Source organism: Carassius gibelio, chromosome B2 (genome assembly GCF_023724105.1).
Source record: "Carassius gibelio isolate Cgi1373 ecotype wild population from Czech Republic chromosome B2, carGib1.2-hapl.c, whole genome shotgun sequence".
NCBI classification, from domain to species: Eukaryota; Metazoa; Chordata; class Actinopteri; order Cypriniformes; family Cyprinidae; genus Carassius; species Carassius gibelio.
In genome coordinates this window covers 6,002,768-6,026,072 of record NC_068397.1, presented here as the reverse complement: position 1 = coordinate 6,026,072, position 23,305 = coordinate 6,002,768, and the positions used below count along the sequence as shown (strand labels likewise).

The following is a 23,305-nucleotide window of genomic DNA, read 5'->3' as shown; positions in this document are numbered from 1 at the left end:
GTTAGTATGTTATAATTTTGTATTTTTATATCATAATCTTAACTTCCTATGTGCAAAACTCACTTCCTATGTGCAATCACTCTTATGGCATTTGTATGCAATACTACATATACCTTCCAAAACAATAACGTGTTAATTTCATAAAAATTTTTATGTCATAGCCTAATTTTTGCTTTCATCTCACAATTTACGTTTCATTGCATAGTTTCCACTTATAATATCAGCAATATGACTTAATTACGTCAGAATTTTGACTTTTTGTATCATTCTTTTGACCTTAAGTCATAATTATGATTTACCAAAGAACTGTTTTTCTGTGGCGGAAATGAGCTTCCGTCGCTGCACGTGTCTTCACCATGAGCCCGACTGCAGCGCGCTGCTCCGCCAGAGGAGGCGCCAGATTCTTCTCCTCCTCGGTCAGCTCGAGTGCCGCCGCTGGCTGCTGCTGGCAGTTTTACGCGAGGAACTCCCGAATTACTTCGGCAACCCGTTATAACGGTCGATATGGCGACCGAGGAAATAATCAAGCGTTTTCTTAAGAAAAGATGAAGATAGCCGATACAAAGTAAGAATGAGTTATTGAGTGAGTGTGCATTTATTATTTTGCGCCTGTGGCTTGCAGAGTAGCGCATTTTGCGTGCATTATGTGTTCCTTTCTGGGTGTGGACCGCACACGGCTGCTAACGGCTAACCTGATAGCACTTAGCCGCCCGACTAGCCTTGTGTAGCTTTGGCTTGAGCTATTTTTGTGTGTGTTTTCAGTCAGGTTTGGGGCTTACTTGGTGGGTAGTTCATGTCATATGCAGATTTTAACGTTGTCTTTGTCAGTAATTTGTATTTCAGCCGTGTATTCGATTGTAATAGCAAGTCGGTAGCCAGTGTAGCTTATTAGCTCACGGAGCTGAATGCTGTTTACACGGGCCTCCGCTTACAAAAATAGATATTTACAGTAATCCACGTGATTGTGTGTTTGCATCTATTCTTAACACATGTCATGTTTCCGCTAGTTACAGTGTTTCGACAGTGGGGTGGATAATAATCTAGTGTTTTGGTCCGGTTCAGCGGCTGCCGTGTTACATAATCGAGGGATCTCTTGTGGTTTATCCTAAACAGATATCCCTTAAAACTCATACATTTCGCCTTTATCCTGTGATTTTCGCTCGTTTCATCTCTTACATTAGGAAATGTAAAAATAATAATAATAAAAATAAACCTCTTGGAGTCGGTTTAACTCCTTGTCTACACTTGCAATCCTTGTAAAACGTCTGTGTAACGTTATATGCTATTAGCGTATTCAGTCCAGATAGAGGTAAGCTAGGAGCCAGGGAGCATTGTGTTAGCTCGATAGCTAATGGAGATGGACAGCGGAGAACAATATTAAACTTTACAAGTTTGGTTTGTTTTTAGCAGGCAAATGGCGTTAATTGTGCACATACGATTAAATGTAATGCTTATACATTCAAAATTGCTTGAACGGTGTGAGGTTGCGTTTACTGACAGACGAGTTAGCTGTGGGTAGCCTGTTTACTTGAGGCAAAACACCACAGGTAACTAGAGTAAAAAATTTAACTACTAAATACCATGTTTTTTTTTTCTTAAATATGCAATAATTAGCATACATTACCAGAACAGAAAGTCTGGATAAAGCGAGGTTCAAAATTCTTGTTTCGTTTTGTTTTACAGAGTAAAAGGTTATACATAGAGGGTTTTGAATCTCCTTATATCACTCCTTAAATTAGAAAATACAGTCATCTGCTAGGGAAAAATCTTTTATAAATCCTTTAAATTATACTTGATCAAACTTATTGGAGTAAGTGCTGCTGAATTGGAGATTTCTGGCTTAGTAAATGAGGAAACCGCTCATTAAATATGCATTTTATTTGAAATGTACAGATGCAATGCAAAATGCAGATGCAAAATCTCAATTCTGGATGTTTGCTTCCCACTAATCTGAAACAAGACATCTTCTAGAAGCAGGATAGGCCAAAATCTTAAAATTGTCGCTGGCAATCAACAATCAGCTCAACACACATAATTACTTTTCAGAAATTAAGAAATTATTCTGCCTCAGTAGGTTTTAAACTATTTATTCTTATAATAAATGTATAAACTGTAGTCTTTTGTTAGTTTTCTTGTTTGTTTGGGTAGCAACAGCTGCCAGACGTGCTTGATTGACAATGCAGCAGTTGGTTCCTGTATTTTACTATGTAGTTGTGTTGTTTAATAATGTGCATCATGTGAACCCACCACTAGGTTAACTGTTTTATAATTTCCATATTTGTGAGATTAATCATCAACTGCATCTCTTTTGTTCCAGGTTTCAGGTTTCACACCATGTGATGATCACCCGGGACGTGTGAACTTATTTAAGAACTCCTGTGTTCAGAAGATTTTTTGATTCCAGTGGAATCTTTCTTTTTTGTTTTCCATCTATTTTTCCCCTTTTGTTAAATGACACACCCAGTCACACGCACACCCAAGAGAACCCCCCCCACCCTTGTTTACATGTAGAACAAGCTTGCTACGATGCCTGTACAAGCTCCACAATGGACAGAATTTTTACTGTGCCCCATATGCACCCAGACGTTCGAGGAGACGGTGCGCCGGCCCATCAGTTTGGGTTGCGGCCACACCGTTTGCAAGATGTGCCTCAACAAACTGCACCGCAAGGCTTGTCCCTTTGACCAGACGGCCATCAATACTGACATCGAGCAGCTGCCCGTCAACTCAGCCCTTTTACAGCTGGTCGGGGGTCAGGTGAGGCATTTCAACCGTGTTTACTGAGGAGCATAATTAGGGCTGTGATAGTAGTGATTTTTAAACCACCGTGGTGGTAAAGGGCCAACCACTGGTGGTTTTGGTTTAGTTTCTGTCAGTTTAATCACCATTCTATAATCATATTCTGCACTGAAGCACACATCACTCACTCAGAGAGAGATCAGAGATCACACTGCGCACACACAAAACCCTTCAGGACCACAGAAACATTTTGTCAACCCTACCGACATGATATTTATTAATAAAATGGCTTTGATAGCATACTAAAACGCTATAATGATGTTGTATGTTTTTGAAGCAAATAAACTTGCAGCTTCAGTATTATTAGAAGAAAACTGCACAGATGTTGGAAATCCACATGCACAGTTTCTCTTTTTGATTTAAATTTGTTAAAAAAAAAGTTATCCTTCCAAACTTCTTCATCCCAGTGTCTGATTTAAAGCATGCCGAATGCTAGATCTAAAGACTCGATGCCAAAATAACATTGCATGGTTTCTTGTCTCCAAGGCGTTCATTCAGTTAATTCAGTGTGGAACAAACATCTGCGAAATGTATTATACATACAGTATTTTTTGTGCAAATTACATTGAAATTAAACAGCATGATATCCTTGAGCTTGGAAAGAACAATTACACAAAAAATCGGCGAGGTTTCAGCCAAACTACACCAACGAAGTTTGTTTCCCAACAAAGAAAAACTATATACACGGTCTTCACTTTGCTGGAGCAGTTCTCTATCTTTTATTGTTTCATATTTGTCCTGATATTCAAAAGCAACTGATGATATTTACAGTTTGGAAGAGAGATCATATCATTCACAGCAGCAAGACGTTTAATCTACAAAGTAAATTAACAGCGTGTGTAAATTGCATTTTACAGATAAACTAGATGTTCCTTGCCTAATGAATACCAACTTTGTTAAAGTCAAATATGAGGAGAGATAAAGGGTGCTTTCACACCTGTAGATCGATTGCTTCTTTCTGAAACAGGAATTAAAATTGTTACATTTGTTGCTTTTTATTCTTTGTGCAGTTTGCTTTCACACGGCAAAGTTTCTAAATGGAACAAAATTGTTAATACGGGTCACATGCGAATAAACGGTTCTCTCACTGGTCAAAGTTAAGTTGCACAGTTTATTTTCGGGAATTCCGCTCACAGCTGACATCCGTCAGGATGGAACTACAACAGCTTTGAGGGCTTATGGATGTTTTGAGATAGATATATATATATATATACATACATACATATACATACATATATATAGCTGTCGTTATATTAACTTTTGAGTAGGAGTCCAGGATTCATCTGGAAAACATTGTTAAAATGCACCTACTACGAAGAGCAATTAGACAGAATTATAAAATGAAAAGGTGCTCTTTGATTCTGAATGGAGAAGACGTGTCTGCTGTTTTTCAAATAACTTGCGTAATTACCCACGATACATTGTGATATAGCCTGGTTCGTTGGTCTGTTGGATCGGATTGCTTTTCTCACTACAACCGAAGTGCTCGAGAGTTCATTTTCAATCGAGCCAAGGCCACCTTGTTCAGGTGATCTTGGACCGATTGTACATATACCCAAATGAACCGCGCTTAGTGGGGAAACACGCCAGGTTCCGAAACAACGGGCCAGGTGTGAAAGGACCCAAACAGTTAAAAACAAGATATTTTTGAAGCCTACAGTACAAACACACATTCTGACCAGTAAAATTACAAATAAATTGTTGTATAAATAAATTTAAAAAAGACTAAGGGTGAGATGTGAGTGATTGTTTTGGGAAAAGAAACGAGTGATTCCATGTGTTCAGTTTTCCATTTGTGGGAAATCTGGTGATCGGATCACAAGACAATCCAGCACCAACATAAATTCATGAGTACCATTGGTTCAGCACAAATCCAAGTGTTTCCATTATTGCAATATTTAGTTGCTAAAGTGTTGTTTGTTTCTTAAAATGTGTTCAGTTATTGAATTCTTTCACACCACTGCCAGTGGTATGTCATTGTGGTCGTGCTTAACCGCTGTGGTAATGCGGTTGTCTCCCTCAATAGTGCAGCCTTAAGCATAACCACAGTTTTTCAGCTCTATCACTGTGTGCTTATTTAATTTTCTTTTTTTCTCAGGTGTCCAAACAGCAACCTGTGGCGCTCATTACATGTCCAGAGGACACCAATCATTATGATGAGGCACGGCAGTGTGTTGAGGAGCTGGCCCTCTACCTCAAACCCCTCAGCAGTGCACGAGGTGACTGACATGCTCACATATGCTCTAAAAAGTAGTTGATAAAAATAAACAAAAAAATTCTAAATCTGAATTTTAATTTAGCCCAAAAAAGAAAATCAAATTTACTTAATAATCAGTTTGTTAATCAAATGTAAGAATCAACATTCAAATGATAAATGTTGTTTTATACAATCATTTACATTTCATATTAGTTTTGAATTAACTTTATAATGATATGATGTTTCTACTCCAATTCATTGTTTAAATGTAGCTTTAATTAACATGTTCTCATGACATCCTTAAATCATGAAGATATCACTAACAGGGTTGGTGAAATTACATTGAATTTGTAATGTAGTACATGTGTTTAGTGAAATGCTCCTCTCTAGAGTTATATATTCTAGCTAACTAATGAGCTATAGATATTGAAATGTAATGTTACATGACATCGTCTTTCTGCTGTTGAAACGCTGATTGAACAATTACATAAGATATGATACGTTTAAAATGTTTAAATTTAATGATGAAATTGAAATGCTGTATCTTACTCACAGTGTGGGAAAGAAATGGTTTCTGACAGTTAGAATGTCGATGGACAAGCACTAATGAAACATCACTGTTTCAGTCATTTCAGCAGTAAAGTTACTATATTATGATTAAAAAAAGCTTCCTCAAAGCTTCCTGTTCAGACAAATCACAGAATGATTAAAATGATACATTTAAAAAATAGTGTGAATTAATTTCATGCCATGTAAGCCGGTATAATGGGCATGGTCAAGTGATTGATGCATATTTTTGGCTGTTTCTAGGAGTGGGGTTGAGTAATGCTGCTCAGAGCATGCTGAGCCGCCCCATGCAGAGGAAGCTGGTGACTCTGGTGCACTGTCAGCTGGTGGAAGAGGAAGGACGGGTCAGGGCAATGCGGGCGGCCCGTTCTCTGGGCGAAAGAACTGTTACTGAGCTCATTTTGCAGCACCAAAACCCCCAGCAGCTCTCCTCCAACCTGTGGGCTGCTGTCAGAGCCAGAGGATGCCAGTTCCTGGGCCCCGGTAAGATAATGCTTTAAATTCTGTTCACACAGACACGAATGATCATTGCTAAAATTTGTTTTATATGTGACTGTTTTTATCTTCAGCCATGCAGGAGGAGGCACTAAAGCTGGTGCTGTTGGCCTTGGAAGATGGATCCGCTCTTTCCAGGAAGGTTTTGGTCCTCTTTGTGGTCCAGAGACTAGAACCAAGATTTCCTCAGGCCTCCAAAACCAGTATTGGACATGTAGTTCAGCTCCTCTACCGTGCCTCGTGCTTCAAGGTAGGTGCCTTTAATTGTGCACTTGATCTCATCTGATGAGATGTTTTTTTTTTTTTGCAATTGTTTTCTAATTCATATCCAGATCCGTTGGGATTATTTAGACTCTGATGCGCAAATGAACTTTTTCAGCACCGCGACAGCTTAGTTCTGAGGTTTCAGTTGAGTCTCTTCTGTTTCGTAGGTGACTAAGCGAGATGAGGATTCATCACTAATGCAGTTGAAAGAGGAGTTCCGCACGTATGAGGCACTTCGGAGGGAACACGACTCTCAGATCGTTCAAATCGCAATGGAGGGAGGCCTCCGCATCGCGCCCGATCAGTGGTCTTCTCTGCTGTATGGAGACCAGTCTCATAAGTCTCACATGCAGTCCATCATTGACAAGGTATAACTGCTATCTGTTTGCACTCTTTCAAATGCCAGAAGTAGTATTATGTTTCAGAATACAGAGAAAGGGAACATGACTCTTTGTCTTTCAGCTGCAGACCCCGGCGTCGTTTGCTCAGAGTGTGCAGGAGCTGACCATCGCACTGCAGAGGACGGGTGACCCTGCCAATCTCAACCGACTGAGACCTCACCTCGAGCTGCTTGCTAACATCGACCCCAGTCCAGGTGTGTTGAGACAGAAAACCTAATATGATGACTGAGAATCTGAGACACTGAATTAAAGATTAGCAGTATGACAGGATATGTAATGGCAGTGGAGACATTTATTGTTGATTGTATCATGTATGTATGATTTCCACATTGATGTTTTAAGGATTATTTGACACTGAAGACTGGAGAAATTGCTGTGGTAAATGTATATGCTAATTGCCATTACAGAAAGTTTTTTTTTATTATTGTAGAATATTAAACCATATTAATGTTTTTACTATATATTGGATGAAATAAATTCAGCTTTGTTGAGCATAAGAGGCTTATAATGCATTAGTTATAATATAAAAAAAAGAATATGTGTGGTGCTTTTAGAGTGAATTTAAAATAACTATATATATTGTGAAAATAAATTTGTATGATATTACTCCTAGTGTAATTTGAGGTTTGAGGTCATGGCACACACCCCGTGAATTTGTAACATGCTTCTGTTCTTTTTTGTGATCCGTTTTGCTTTGATTCATCTTTATTCAGATGCACCTCCTCCTACCTGGGAGCAGTTGGAGAAGGGGCTGGTGGCGGTAAAGACGGTGGTGCACGGCCTAGTGGACTTCATTCAGAACCACAGCAAGAAGGGTGCCGACACGCAGCAGCCACCGCAGCACAGCAAATACAAGACGTACATGTGCAGAGACATGAAGCAGAAAGGAGGCTGTCCCAGAGGAGCCAGCTGTACCTTCGCCCATTCTCAGGAGGAGCTGGAAAAGTGGGTGCCGTTGCATGTCTGGTTAGTGTTAAACCACAGACTTGTTTAATAATCAGAATCTCATTTGGTTTTCACTCTGCAGGTACCGTAAAATGAACAAACGTCTTGCTGCACGAGTGCCCTGCACCCCTGGTCTGCTGCCTGAGGATGTGGTCCCGCTGGAGCCTGGGCGAAAGGCCTCTATGCATACCAATGGGGGCCCTCTTCCCCAGCTCATCTCCAGAGGCACAGACCCCTCCACATATGACCTCTTACTCAAGCCCAAGATGGACGCCACTAGCCTGAGTGCTCCTGGGTCGCCACCTGACTCGTAAGCCTTTGTTTCTGAGTCTGACTTCTTGTTCCCTGCTTTTCTGTCATGACTACAGTATCTGAACTCTTTAGACCGTAAGAGCAGCAGCAAAACTGCTGGGATAGTGAGAAGTTGTGCTTACTAGGTTTGGATTTAACAGGAAGAAACTCATTTCTCCTCTTGTTTCTCTTAAGTTTGGATAAATGTAGCTTGGCCCTGACACCCCACCCTGTGCCTCACCCCAGGGCGGAGCACTTACCCATGCCCAAGCAGGTTCCAGTCATGCCCAGAGGTGCGCCACAGATGTATCCACAACAGCAGCCCCAGCTCTTCTATCCAGAGCCCGCCAGACCTCCTCCCTCAGGATCTCAGTATGATGCTCAGTACCCAACAGGTGACTGGATTTGCTCATTTGGATGGTTGTCTGAGCAGTGAAGTCCTTTGCTCCTTCTTGTAGCCAATTCATTTTTCATGTAATACTGTGTCCAGGATGTAGATGTTAAATAATTAACTTGAATGTCTTATATTCCATATTCGGATGGGATTATTTTACATGGAGAGGTCTTAGTCCTGTCTATATGTGCCATCTCAGTAATAATTACAGATGGTTACAGCAAATTTTACCCTTTGTAAAAATGTCTGGAAGAACTACCTCAGGTAATACTAATTCCGAGTGAATAGACCAGCTGTAAATAAGAACGTAAATTCTGCATAAATTAAGTCATCATTTTTTATATATATTTTTTCAAATAGAGATCCTGATTCTTCTATGAACAGACAACTAAACAAAATAGTATGTGATTTTCTAGAGGTTCTGACAAAATGTTAACTCCTGCAGTCTATTTATTTATTTTGTTAAATTTAAATTATTGCAAAATCCGCACCTCTTCTGTGGCTAATTTTGATTTCATAATAATCCTTACTCCACTAAGTCAAGCAGCAGAGTGACAATATGCAAATACTATTGGCCCTTTTTGGGGTAAATTAAATGTACAAGACTAGTTTTACACCCCACTGTTAATAACAGAGGGTGTTCATCCTTTGCTGGGTCACTTTAAAAAAAGACATTGGGGCATAAATTAAGAATATACCCACTTCTTCAGGCACCACTTCACCACTGGACAAAGCATACCATTCAGATCAAAAAGAAGGTCGAAAGCACTTCTGCTAGCTTTAGCTAAGTACCTATTGCAAACAGAATCCAATTATAATTTAATGAATAAATAGATCGTTGTAGCACGCACTTGACGACAGGGAGGTGACGGCAGTGCGTAAATTGTTACTCCTCCCATTTCTAGTAGTTACTGAGATTTTTATTTTATTTTATCGCATGCAAATTAACCATTAATATTACAGATGTGCTGTGGTAAATTAACATTACTCCATCTGCCCCTGTGAAACAAATCCAGTCCGAATAGGGCTTTAGTTTGAAGTTTACAGAATTTTAGTTGTATATTTCTGTTGAGAGGAATTTGGCCTATTTTTAGTTTTCAGTTTAATTAACATTTATTGTTTGTATTGACAGATAAAACGATAAAATGCTATAAACTGAAAAGTGAGTGCAGGCATCACAAGATAATCATTTACATAATGAATAATGGATATTCATTTAGAAATGTTCTTAAAGGCATAGTTAACCCCCCTAAAAGAAATAGCTGTTAACTCAGACTCAGGACATTTTTAAGATGTAGGGGATTTTTTTTTCTTCAGTAGAACAGTAATGATTTTTAGCTGAAAGGTCCTTGTTGATTCATAAAATGCAAGTCAGTGTCAACTGTCACTTTGAGAGTCAAAAAAGCTTATTAAGCAACACAAAATTATTACCTGTGGGTCCTGATGATATATTAAGGTCTTATGAAGCAAAACAATCAGTCTGTGCAAGAAACTGCTGTAACTATTTACAAAATGTTTACCTGTAATCTATATCTATATCCGGTTTATGAGTTAATTATTCTTTTGACGATGCTTTTGTTAGTGAGCTTATTTGTGTTATGAAATAATTTTTAAAGATTAACTTTAAGTGAGCATTAGATAGTGACAAATGTAGTATTTGTAACAATTGCACGTACAACATCAGCCAATAATTTAAAAGACCATGTAAAACTAGTGTGATTACAATTTATTGTGCATAATGACTAGAATTGTATCTAATTTAGCTGTGCAACTTTGTTTCTGACACCTGCTTTTCACAGAGATGACCGGCCGTTTAAAAAGTATTTAAATGCTTTTAAACAGCTGTTCAGTTTTTTTTTTTTTTTTGTATTTGCTATGATGTTTATCAAGCAAGAACAAATACAAGAGTACAAGGACAAGAGCGCTGTTTCTGTATTCAGTTGTCCGGTGTATAAGACTGTCCATGAGCGCCATCAAGTCATAGTTTTAAGGAACAGCAGATCTTATGAACTGGCAAATTTTCTTTGCAGTGTGAAAGTAGATTAAAACAACTCAATTACAGCACGCAAACTCAAGTCTAAATTAATATTTTGTCAGTTGTTAATTCAAATCAAGATGTTTATTGCACAAAATGTTTTAATTGAATATTAGTCTTGGCACATCATAATGCTCATAACCTTAGTTTTTTTTTTTTTTTTTTTTTCAGGCAACCCCTACCCATACCAACCTCCACAGTATGTCCCTCCCCGCTACATCCGTAATCCGCCACCTCCGGGTGAGTCCCCTTACCCAGAGACATACCCAGGATACGGCCCAGATCGCCAATATCCGAGCCACCACTCTGGTGCCCCTTTCTCAGCCCACACATACGCACAGCCCTCACATTACAGTCGCAGACACGGACACTATCCAGCACCCCCACCTCCGTTTGCCCCAACCAGAGACGACTTGGTCAGGATGAGCCCAGTTCCTTTGGACGTTCCCCCGTCCGCTATGCCTCCACCTCCAGCAGGGCCTGCAGGTTCTCTGTACCACTCCCAGGAACCGTCATCCAGAGACCGATACCCACCGGACGGGTACTACACAGCTGGACCACACCCCAGCCAAATGAGGTCCCACATAGGAGTGAGTTCTGTTCTTCTCAAGATTTTGGCATTATGAACTGTAGTTCCACTTGTTTGATATGCATGCCTATTAACATAAAAAATAATAATAATAAGGTTTGTTAATGAATTCAGTTACTCTTTTATTATAATTACGGCCATAATTAATAATAAAAAATAACTTCAACTTATTTTTACAGCTCCCAAAAAAACAATAAAATTACGTATTATCTTTATTATGTGTGTGTGGAATAAAAACATTTTAAAAATCAGATTAAGCCCCAATGTTTGAATTATGGACATGTGATGCTTAAGAACTGGTTTAATGAGTCTTTATGAAACACTTTAGAACATATGATTTCATGTTATGAATTGGACTCTGTGATGACATTTTTCAAAGCCCACACTGTTCACAAATTAATCCCTTATTGAACCACAAAGTTTTTAGTTTTAGCCAATTCAAAAATGAAACTGGAGCCATTGCTTTGTATATTTTAGATTAGTAAGATTTTTATTAGTCTGTCTACTGACCTTTTTGTTCATTTTGTGTAATGAATGAGTAATAGTACTCTTATACATTCAAATACATTACAGAAAATATAAACTAAAGTACTTCTGTATCGTTTTAGAATGATTCTGCAATTTATTCTGCTCCTCCTAGCTATTTTATTTCTTTTTTCTAGAATTGTTTATGGTAATGCATGAACTTAAAATGAACTAACAGTGAGAGATTCATTTGTTACAATATTGATTAATCTTGGTTAACATTAGTTACTGTTCATTTTTCAGCTCATGTCCTTTAAATAATGTTAGCGATATCCATTTTAATTCTAGTAATGAAGTAGTAAATGTTGAAGTTATCATTTTAATGACGTTTTAATGATTTAATGAATACTAAAATGAAAAAATGCCTTAGAATTATGTCTGAATTATTTATGAATTTGTCCTCACTTTTAAGTCAATTTGGATAAAAGCGTCTGCTAAATGACTAAATTATTTTTCATTGTTAGTTTGTTTTAACTAATCTTAACATATGTGACCTGGGATGGCAAAATGAGTCGAAATGCTAGTCTAATTTTGAAAAAAAGTGAGATGTAGAATTTAAGTTTTTCACAAAAATTAGTTCATTAGCTCTTAATAATATATAGGATGTCTGTCTCAATGTTAATCTAAAAATAAAAAACAAGGAATCACTCACTGTCCTTGATTGAACTGCTTTTGCGATTTTAATAATCAATTTATTTGTAATGAACACACAAAGTTGATTTTTAAATGTATTTGTTTTTCTTACTTGAATTCTTTTGTTTAAATGTAAAATGAAGAAAGTACTACATCTGTTCTTATTTATAACAACAAAGATAAAATTTGAAAAAGCTATACTGTAGGGATGCAGGTTATTGGATTTTTATCTATCTGATAGGGCTGTACGCTGTGTCGTTTAAGCATCGATATCGCGATGTACAAATCCACGATAGTCACATCGCAGGATGTGCGATGTAGGTTGTCGTAGTTGATCCGTTATCCATCTTCAAACAACACGAGCGCTGTCTTGCTCTCTCCATCGCGCATATTAATCAATTGACATGGTGGTGTCGATGTTTAAATCATTTAAAATGAGAATGTTAGTGTGCTCACCCCATTTTTGTTTGTAAGAAACAATTTGATCAGATTTCATATCGCAATATATATTACAGAAAAGTAAAATATCGCAATGTAATTTTTTCCCAATATCGTGCAGCCCCACTATCTGATATGCCGATAATTTTCTATTTATTTTGGCCTATAGCCGATATATAATTATTTTTAATTTTGGTTGGTTTTTAGCAAGAACTTATTTGTTAGAATTCAGTAAACAATAATGAAGTTCTTTTATAATGATAGTACATTTAAGATTTGAAAATAACTATAAATAAACTATATATTTATCACTGCAGTTTTTTTCCCAGAAATCGCTAGCACGCCCTGATCACATGTAAGTTTATGTATTCCTATTATCGGCAAGAGATATCTACATAATTTTTCATATTGGGTCGATGCTGATATTTACATTTAAAGCCATTTTTGGCAAATTCCAATATTGGTCCGATAATAACGTATAGCCCTACTATATTGTGATAATAAATTATCGTATGTTGTTATAAGGTTGCATAAAATTCAAGGCATTGATGTTTGCCTACAAAACCACTACTGACTCTGCACCCATTTACATAAATTTGTTACTTCAGACTTATGTGCCCTCTAGAAACTTGCGTTCTGCAAGTGAACGTCGCTTGATTGTGCCATCCCAAAAAAGCACTTTTACGGACTTTTTTTTTTCCTCGAAATGGACTTTAATGTCTCTATCAACCTCAAACTGGTGTAGATGTGTCATTTTTTTTGGTTTGATTTCAACATCTCCTTTTTAATTTTGAAGGTCTTTGGAAAAAAAAAAAAAAAAAACATTTTGAAATTTTGCTGATCGTTACTCATTTTGCCAGCACAGGTCAAATATGGAAACATGCTTTAAATTTAGACCATTTTAAGAGCCAGTACCTCCCATTTTTATATCAGGTCACTTGACGTGAGTTGCATCTTAACAAACTCAGGTCAGTTTATCAATGTTAGTTCCCCATCCTGATTTATATGTTCTCCCCCAGCAGGACCCTTACAGCCGCTCTCAGCCCAGTCTGGATGACTTGCATCGCAGGCGCAAAGAGCTGCTTGTCCAGCTAGAGGAGAGAAAAGTCATCTCTCCTCCCCCCTTCGCCGCCTCCCCGACTCTCCCTTCACACCCGTTCCCCAACGACTACCCTCGGGAGGTGAGTCCTGAACGACATCCTCCTGTCCTTCATGGATCATGAATATAGTGCTCAACATCGCTGTTTTCATTTTAAAATTCTGAATGCCTGCAGTATTTGGAAGACGGCTCTAAAGCCTTTGGCAGTCGGGAGCCAGACTACGCTGGGCAGTATTCCCCCTGGTCATGTGACACCATAGGATCATACATTGGCTCCAAGGATACTAAACCAAAAGATGTCAGCAGTTCTGTGGAGATGATGGCAAGTGACCTGTCTTATACTTTGTGTTCCCACACATCAACTAAAACGATCAAAAACAGAGGTTTAATTTGTTGCTTTCTTCCTGTACTCTCCTGTGACAGAATGCAGAGGGGAAAGTTCTCCGTGAACCTCCACTGGACACTCAGCGGCGCTCTGCGGAAGCCAAAGACGACGATCCCATCATTCCCTTTGGTCCTCTGCCCACGGTGTCTCCTTTTGGTGCCATTTCACGTACCTCTAAAACTGGTTACCAGACCACTGGGCCTGTACAGGCCATAGCATCCTCACAGGCCTCGGGCTCCAAACACATGACCATGACAGGTGACTGGACATCTATATAATAGATAATACTTCATCATATATAGGGATGGGAAATGAAAGGTGCTATTAACAATTCTTACTTTTGAGTACATTGGTGATTTGTTTTAACTAACTTATGTAGAAAATAAATTTCAGTGCTTTCTCTCGCAGTTATATAATTGGGAAATTTTTCTGGACATCTGGAATCATTATTCTGGAATCAGGGAGCTGTTAATAATATGCAGGGCATTTTTGAATGCACACTTGACTTTTACATTCACTTTCAATATTTCGCGATCACACGTACTCTGTGTAACATTAAACTATGGAGCAGCAGGACTCTCCAAACATTTTACAAGATTAGATGTTTGAGTTGTGTTCAGGATCCTGCAAATAATTCATCACCCTATCAGTCATCTCTACTAATTCTATTTATGTGGTAAGTTAAATTAAGTTCTGTCATTTTACAGGCAACTGCTAGCAAGCGGCTAACCATGTCCCTTTAGAGGCTCCATAGAACTCATTGTTCATTTTCCTGCCTTTCCAAATGCAGATTCACAGTTCGGGCACATGACAACCTCCCATAATAACAAAAGTCCAATAATTAATATCATTTTTTTAGTTTTCCAGACACTGAAGTTGAGTCAGGATGTATTTGTTTCTCCTCCTCCATTGTTGTTGCTGTTCTGTTTTCCGATAAAATCATGTTGTTGTTACTATTATATTAACTAGAACATGTATTTTTGAAATTTGTGAATCGATGCGAATCGCTGGAAGACTGAATCGCAATTCGTATGTGAATCAGACCCCCCCCCACCCCTTAGGAATTATGTTCTGCCAATCTACAAGAACAATCATTAGAGATTTGATTTAAGATCATCTTAAATGAATTGTTTTAGTATATTTGGTGTATTTGGTTCAAGAAGTGACACTGAATCTGAGTGTTTGCTACTGATTCAGGGTGCGGCAGTTTTTTTATTATTATTAATTTTTTTTTCGGCAAAATCCAGTCATTTACAAAAGAAACCATGTGTTTAGGAATTTTGGTTGAGTTTTCCAACAAGAATTAAACATTTTGCCCAGAATTTTTTCCAGAAATGTTGCTACGTTTAGATTATATAATTTCATATTATGTATTATATATTTCATAGTGTTTAACGGTTGGGGAAATGTTGTTTTGTTTTTGATCAAATGTGTTTTCCTTACAGCAGACTATCCGTATGGAAACCACAGCGGATGGGGCGGAGCGTCGTACCCTCAGCACCAGAGCATCAACTCTCAGGGACACTTCAGCGAGCGGTACTTAACCTTTTTTTCTTGCACTTCCACAAAACTAGATTTTTAAATTAGAACACAATATTGAACTGACTTCTTGTGTTTTGCCAGTCTGCCCGTGTCTGCCCCTGACCGCGAGCAGCTCAAGATTGAGCTCCAGCAAGTCAACCAACAGATCAGTCAGCAAACCCGCGGCATGGAGGTGTGTTTAAATCTCCACTCAGATTCACAACTCACAATGCATGGCCTTGTCTATATATAAACATCTCGCGTACGCACACAGGCTGTCAGTAACTCTGTGCTCTTGCAGAGGGAGGCGTGTGCGCTGGCGTCTCAGCCCACGGCTGCAGTGAAGTGGTCTTCAGGTGGCACTGTGTCCAGTGAGCAGCTCAGCCTGGAGCTTGATCACGTAGAGCTGGAGATCAAGAAGAGAACCCGTGAAATCGCCATTGTGAGTGCAACCAGAGACTCCCTGGCCAGGACCAGATTTAATTTATTCTCATATGAACAGTCTAAGCTCATTGAACCTGTTTTCGTGATTGAAGGAGAATCAGGTGGCCCATGAATACAAGCTGAAGGCCACTGAGAATGGGCAGCCTGATCATAAAGCCCAGCTGGAGGAACTCTCTTTAGCATTGGGGTGAGTGAAGAGACTTTGTTACTAGCTTTTTAAGAAGCCATTGACACAATGTTTTTGCATTTTATTTAGCTACTTTTACCTTGTTTTTCTATATAAACGTGCAGTAGACCGGGGTGCCCAAACCTGCTGCTGTAAAAATTAAACACACCTGTTCCAGCTATTCAAAGTCTTCTGACACTCCTCATTCAGGACCTGATCAGGGAGTTGTCTGAAGCTGGAATGTTCGCTCCCTGAAAAATCCCACAATGCACTGCCAAAGCCCATGGAGCATCTGTGCTCTCTTGCAGGAAATTACATCATATTTCTGATGCATTAAACCTAAAATGTACAAGCCATCTCAATAAATCTGACATCCAATAGAGGATTTTAAAAAGGTTTAGCAGTCTATGCCCTCAGGCTACCATCCGCAAAGACCTTTAGTTGTCTGTTCTCATGTTGCTCTGTTAGCTAGTAGGCATGTTTGAATAATGTTTGCACAAATGCACTCATTCTCTCTTTGCCGGTTCTCCTCTTCTCTCCATCAGTGAGGTGTCTAATGGATCCAGTGGCATGAAGCCAGCCAGTAGTATGGGAGGATCTATGCTGTCGCTTACCAATAAGACATCTTCTCTCGCCCTCTGCTCCGCCGACCAAGCAGCGAGTAGTTCAGACCTTCAGAAGAACGGTGTTGTTCACTCTTGCTCTTAAGAGCGTTATTCACACACACACACACACACACACACAGACAACCTCTCCAGAGATCAATATTCCTTCTCTAAAGGCTCTGAAATTGATCTCTTGAATAATTCGACCAGTTTTTTTTTATATTCAGACAGAGTTCAAATGAGGGACACGCATTCACACACACGCACACACACATGCATACACACACCTGCATGCTGCTACATGCATGCACCGACACAAACTTCTCTGTTGTTTTATTTAGAAAAATGAGCAGTATCTGCCGTGATATACATTTTCTTTCTTTTTGTTCTGTGAATGAGCTTTTTGTTTTAATGACTTCTCATCGCCTGGAAACCAGGGCATCTGAATAATGCTTACTTTGTTGTTTTCCCTATATATCAAGAAAGAACAGTCAACCCAAAGCTAGCACAGACAGGAGGACACAAACCGGTGGAATCCAAACGAGAATTGAGCGCACTATTTTTAGCATCGGGGCTAGTTTCTGATTGTGCGGTCGGGGCCCTGTGGAAACGTTCAACTCCCTGGATCTCTGCAGCCTTGAATATGATCTGACTCACCAGGTTTAAAGTAGCATGGAGAACCTTTTATGAATCCATTTTTATGGACCGTTAACACGGGTCTCCCCACATGACTCTTGACCGTGGCAGTGTATCGCTGTAAGGCAGTTCGATCAGGCTCTGGATGACACAAGGGGGTAGAGAGAGATAAGTATAACCATATATAATCCGTTGTCAGGTTTTGTTTATTTTATGATTTGGCTATATAACTGTTAAGGAATTTGTAAATGTGTGGCAACACAGGTCTAAAGCATTCTGTTTTATAGAATGCAAACACTTTTTTTCCATGTTTTCCATGAGTGTGTGCTTTTTAGTAGAAGAGGTGCAACACTTCACATCCCTTGTGTTCTTCAGAGCTCTGTGGTCGGGATGAATTTCCTTTCTGCCAGCACCACAGTCGTTTTGTAAAATTACAGCCTATTAGGAAATTATTTCATCCATTTTCCCTAACTTCTGTGAAGTTGCATATTTGGCTCTCCTGGTCGAGTTTGCATATTCGGGTCTCGACGCTAAATCGCTGCATAGAAGTACACCAGGGCAGTAGTTTGGACAACGCAGGGTTTTGACACTGAAATAAATTGGTAAAGGGATTGTTCAACCAAAAAGGATTTAGTTGCCCTCATGATGTTCCAAATGGATATTTTTTTGGGGGGAAACAATTATGGACAAAAAAAGTTGAAACATTCTTCAGAAAGTCATCTTTTGTGTTCTGCACAAGAAAGTAAGTCATGCAGGGGAAATAAATGATGGCTGTCCCTTTAAATAAAATCCAGAGGGTTGTTTATTAAAGTTGAGCTATTTAATGTCTCATAGCTTTCCTCTTTATAAACTCTAAATTAGTTTGGAATTAATTCTCCAGAGACCATTTCGAATTTCAGCAGAATATTTAATGCGACTCGTGAAACAAGGCCTGTTGAGTTTATCCTCCATCAGCCTGCTTTGACCTAAATGTGTTTTTACACAACTTATTCAACGACTGTTTCCGGACGTGGCCCCGTAAACGAAGAGAACAAGATTATTTGAAGTCTGAAGTCTTCCTATAGTGATGACATTCTTCACGTGTGACATTTTGTTCTAGTCTCTTGAGACCGACTATGATATACAGCTCCAATTTTGGGTGCAACCTCTTAACGTGTAATCTTTTGTGGTTTATGTGCTATAGCCGTGGTGATATAGTTGATTTCTCTTATTACGATGACTTATAGTCACGGTCATTATTTGATGTTCTTGCTTGTCAAAGAGCACACACAGCCTTTTCAAGCAGTCGCCGGGATTGAAATCGAGCTGTGCCGACACGCAGAGATGACGTCAACCTCACTGTCGAGGTTTAAGACTTATCGCGTGATGTCCATCACCCTCGCTGAGTAAATTCTCCAGAATGTTATATTTCTCCATGCTAAATTGTTACCCTCCTCCCTCTCCTCAACGTGGAAATTTAATTCTCGTAGTGTTTTCATTTCATGCTTTTGAGATCCCACTAGATCTGAGGTGTGCTGTGTAAGGTTCGCTTATGATTTAATTGAGCTTCTTGCTTCCATTCTGGTGAATCTGGCCTCTTATTGAATTTAGATCGTTCCACATTCTCCTGTGGTTCAAAGCTGCTTTGTAGCCTAATAATTCAAGTGAAATTCATAAAAACACCCAGGTCACATTTCAGCGAGAAATATAAAGGATAGAAAATGTAAAGGACCTATAATGTTTAAGCACATCTTCCTCCCCCGTATGTTCATAAATTCTTAATTGTCATTTATTCTCAATGATCAAATTTTAAAAAATTCTAAATTGAGGAACGTAACACCAGGAGGATACAATGCTCCGCAAAATCGCTCTTATATTCAAACCGGGAAAATTAAACAATTGCACACTGCTTAAAATTGCGCAGGATACGTTTAATCCAACGTTTTAAAAGAGACATGTGAAAGCAGCCAAGCATAAGTAACACGGCAGGCTTTTATTCGATTTCTCCTTAGCAGTCTGAAAATGATAATTTTCCTCCTCCCTGCGTTTATCCAAATTTTCCTGAGCTAACACTCTACTGCCACCGCTAACTTCGGATTTTCTTTGGCTCTTGTTGGGCGTAAGCGCTAGCATGACGAGTGTTCTTACGATGGGCAACCGTTTAGCCAGTGCTCGGTGTGTTGAGGTTTTTTCATTTGGCTTTCACAGAATGCCCAAAGCTGTACTAATGCCAGCATTCTCGAGTGATGCACTGCCAGGATGCTGCTTTTATTTGAATCTTTGGATTGTATGGGAATGTGCTATCTTGTATTTAATATTTGGCACTTGCTTGGGTGCTGTAGAATTAATTTTCTTTCCCCTCTAATAATCAGTGATCTCACTGAGCTAATTACTTCTGCGTGGATATATATATTTTTTTGTTTGTTTTACAACCATCCACACACAGCAATTTATGGGAAACGACTCGGTAAGGCTCATTTACAGTTTTGTGCATGAGGTTATTTTTCCTCAAGTGAGAAATTGCAGGATAATGTGATTTTCTTTGAGAATGGGTCTGTTCCTGATGGATGATATTCATTTCTCGGACTGGATTGTGTCTGTTTTGAGCAGACCTGTTGAATTCATTTAAATGCAACGCAAATTAACTCATTTTCAACCTTATAACACTGTTATGGCTGTCTTTGTCGTTTTGTTTTATTCCTAACTTTTTGGGAAATGTAATGGCTTTTTTATGATTACTTCCAAGTTGTCTTGTAAAATCTCTTAAATTAAGGTACAGGCTCAATTTCAACAAGGAAAGGTTTTATATATAAATATATATTATACTCCATTAAGGAATGTTTAGAACCATCTTACTCCAATGTGGATGTAGCCATTATTACGCCATTTTATGACTTTGTAAAAGAATTCACTGTGTGAAAATTGGTTTGCATTTTTGTATAATACAATCTGCTTTTTTGTTTGTTTAAAATGAGAGAGGAAGGTGAAACTGGATGTTAAGAGGACAAGATAAAAAATGAACAGAAACCTGTGATATTGAAGAAAATGTAACTTGTGTTCAACAATGACTCTAAATGAGAGGGATGGAATAAACGATATTGGTAACACTGCTATAAAGACGTGTGCTGGCTCAATTTATTTTCAGTTTCACCGGAGCGGTTTCTGAGAAACTCAAAACATACGGCAGCTGTTTCCACTTTAACCAACAATTTGACAGATTTCAGCATAACAGAAAACAATTCATAGAGGAAATGAGAACATGTCATAACAGTTAATACAACGTGTATTAAATGTCAACTTGACTGTGTTTACCAGTGGTTCTGTCACATCTGATGTTTGAGGATATGAAGTGTAACTAGCAGTTAGTTTGTACACAAAATTGCTCTCCCTACTAATTGTTACTATCAAGACCTTAACAAATATTAAGTCTCTCAACACCCCTGAGTACCAGTTTCCAAAAGGCACAGCATGTGTGACATCAGCAGCATGCAAATCACTGAATCCCTTGATTTCATTTTCTAAAGAAAGCTTTCCTTTCACAGTGAGTTCAGGACATCATGATCCTGCATTCTGATTGCTAGGTTATCCTTTCCAGATTGGATAAGTGAGATGAATCAGCTTCTGATTGGTGTGTAAATCTCTAATCCGGTCCATGTCTTCTGCTGTTAGTGTGAATCCAAAAACCTGTGAAATGATTAAGAAGCCCTGTGACTTTTTTAAACACTGAAACTGGTAGTTTAATATTGTCTTTGAGATCATCCTTCATACTGTAACCTGTTAATATCCCATACATGATTACATCTGGATAGAATACCATTTTTGATCATTTTAAATCTGAGCCTCTGGTGGCTTTCCAAGCTCACCTGAACAGGTGGTTTTCTTGGAGCTTTGGTCATTCCAAATGAGTTGGGTCCCAGCTCACATGTCTCCCATCATGCAGCAAACTGAGCGCTGCCATGTCTGAATCATCCAAGCTGAACCCAAACACCTGAACGGCACAACATTGTGAGTGCAGCTTCAAAAAAGGATGATCTCAAAGAGAAACTATTGATGGCTTCAGTCATGAAAAATACAAAGTGAAGAGAAAAAAAACCCAGAAACTTACTTGGCAGTTTTCACGGACCCTTTCTGGTTTGGTGGACTTTGGAATTGTGACAACTCCATTCTGAAATGAAATGTACAACGAAAATAAATGAGAGAGAATGATCTTTGCATTACTGTGATATGTTACAGACAGGATGCTTCACAAATATTATGAAACTATACAGTGACTCATAACCTTACTTTCATATGAAGAGACAATAGACCTTAAGTTAATAGGAAACTGGCATTTAACATTTACAACTTGAGAGAGAGTAGATGATTTTCAGTTTCTGGTGAACTATCCATGTCCCCACTGGTGATGATCTACTGAAATGCTAACTGTACCTGGATACTCCAGCGTATGCATATTTGTGACGCGCTGCGGCCGTGTTTCTGGGCGAGCTCCATGACTGATGGATGAGTGAGAGCTTGACCTTTGGCCAAAGGACAGTAGCCTTCAAAAACAATATTCTCCTTCCGGCAATATTCAACCAGCTCCAGTGGCTGCTGGAAGGGATGAAACTCCACCTGCAAATAAATCACACACAGCCACACGTTTTCATTTATATATACCCGTTTTTCTGTAATTATATTTTCATTTGGACTAAAAACTACTTATGAGTTGCTGCTTTTTGTAAGCAGTTATGAATAGGTATTGAGTAGGTGTAAAGGATCTAGAATATGTTCATGCAGAATGAGAAAAGCTACTAATAAACAGCTGACATGCTAGTAATACGCATCATAATAAGAAAGTAGTAAATAGTAATTACTGTTCTCTAAAATAATTATACGATACCTGGTTAACATGAGGCACAATTCCAGCACGATCCTTTAACTCGTCTAAGTGGTGTATGAGAAAGTTACTCACTCCGATGGCACGACACAAACCTGTAACAAAGGAGAGAGGTCGTCACCTACAAACTATCACTTCTAAACTGTAGAATGAACCTAAAAAGAGTGTGAACCTTCATCATAAAGCTCCTCCAGAGCTCTCCACGTCTCTGCTCGAACCTCACGGCTGGAGACGCCTGGAACCATGCACTCCGGCCAGTGCATCAGATAAAGGTCTGTGAAAAGAAGCTGATTCATCTCAAAGGGCTCTTTACAAAGAAATATGACACTTTCCGAGCCATAAAACTATACCTTTGACTTAACAAGTCACGCATTTACCTAAATAATCAACCCCCAGCCTGGCACACGAGTCCTGGCAGGCTTTTCTGGTGCTCTGGTAGCCGTAATCTCCAGGCCATAGTTTGGTGGTGATCCAGAGCTCCTCTCGTGGTACTCCACTATCAACCACAGCTTTCCCCAAAGCCTCTTCACAACCATAACGCTTGGCTGTATCTATATGCCTTATGCCACACTCCTGTAGAGCACAGAGCACTGCTTCGTGGCTGTAACCTCCATCATGAGATGTTCCTGTAGTAAGGAAAGTAATTAAAAGACAGTAACTGTTACACTGTGTACAACTGTGGCCAAAACTGCCATGACGTGCAATGAGTAGAAACACTTTAGTTAGTTGTTGCAGCATGCGAGTGTCAGGATGAGCTTGTTCTCACCTAAACCCAGAATGGGAATGTTGCGTCCATTGGACAGCGGTACAGTAGGGCAGCTGCTGGGAACTGTCACCATATTACAGTCTTCAGCTCATGTGCTCTTCTGGAGAAGATTATTACATGACACAAAAGAAGGGACACAGCTGGTGCTACTGCGCATGCGCACAACAATATCGTTTCTGTGATGCAGCTCGGTAGCTGGCTCACTACCGCTCTCTACTGGACTGAACGCATGCGTTTCTGTAATATCGTGAAGGG

At 39.1% G+C, this 23,305-nt stretch overlaps 2 protein-coding genes across 11 annotated transcripts; one reads left to right on the top strand and one right to left on the bottom strand.

The window, feature by feature from the left end:
* Window positions 1-316: 316 nt before the first annotated feature.
* rc3h1b (ring finger and CCCH-type domains 1b) lies at window positions 317-20,525 on the top strand. 9 transcript variants are annotated; one of them, XM_052548330.1, is made up of 19 exons: window positions 317-565; window positions 2,318-2,757; window positions 4,898-5,018; window positions 5,807-6,046; window positions 6,133-6,308; window positions 6,490-6,690; window positions 6,785-6,917; window positions 7,437-7,668; window positions 7,751-7,978; window positions 8,155-8,354; window positions 10,560-10,978; window positions 13,593-13,754; window positions 13,848-13,994; window positions 14,096-14,315; window positions 15,503-15,593; window positions 15,681-15,771; window positions 15,853-16,020; window positions 16,115-16,209; window positions 16,734-20,525. In XM_052548330.1, the coding sequence occupies exons 2-19, from the start codon at window positions 2,527-2,529 to the stop codon at window positions 16,894-16,896; spliced, it is 3,318 nt and encodes a 1,105-aa protein (XP_052404290.1). In that variant the 5' UTR covers window positions 317-565; window positions 2,318-2,526; the 3' UTR covers window positions 16,897-20,525. The 9 variants fall into 9 exon arrangements, with proteins under 9 accessions (XP_052404290.1, XP_052404293.1, XP_052404296.1 ...); XM_052548333.1 differs by having other exon boundaries at window positions 372-565; window positions 15,506-15,593; XM_052548336.1 differs by having other exon boundaries at window positions 373-565; window positions 8,206-8,354.
* On the bottom strand, window positions 20,522-23,236 carry zgc:110366 (uncharacterized protein LOC550476 homolog). Of its 2 annotated transcripts, XM_052548356.1 has the most exons (8): window positions 23,051-23,228; window positions 22,662-22,910; window positions 22,457-22,558; window positions 22,288-22,379; window positions 21,837-22,019; window positions 21,514-21,573; window positions 21,272-21,396; window positions 20,522-21,092 (listed from the first exon to the last, which is right to left on the bottom strand). In XM_052548356.1, exons 1-7 carry the CDS (start codon window positions 23,121-23,123, stop codon window positions 21,301-21,303), a joined length of 855 nt encoding a protein of 284 aa, XP_052404316.1. In that variant the 5' UTR covers window positions 23,124-23,228; the 3' UTR covers window positions 20,522-21,092; window positions 21,272-21,300. The 2 variants fall into 2 exon arrangements, with proteins under 2 accessions (XP_052404316.1, XP_052404315.1); XM_052548355.1 differs by lacking the exon at window positions 21,272-21,396 and having other exon boundaries at window positions 23,051-23,236.
* Between the last annotated feature and the right edge of the window lie 69 nt (window positions 23,237-23,305).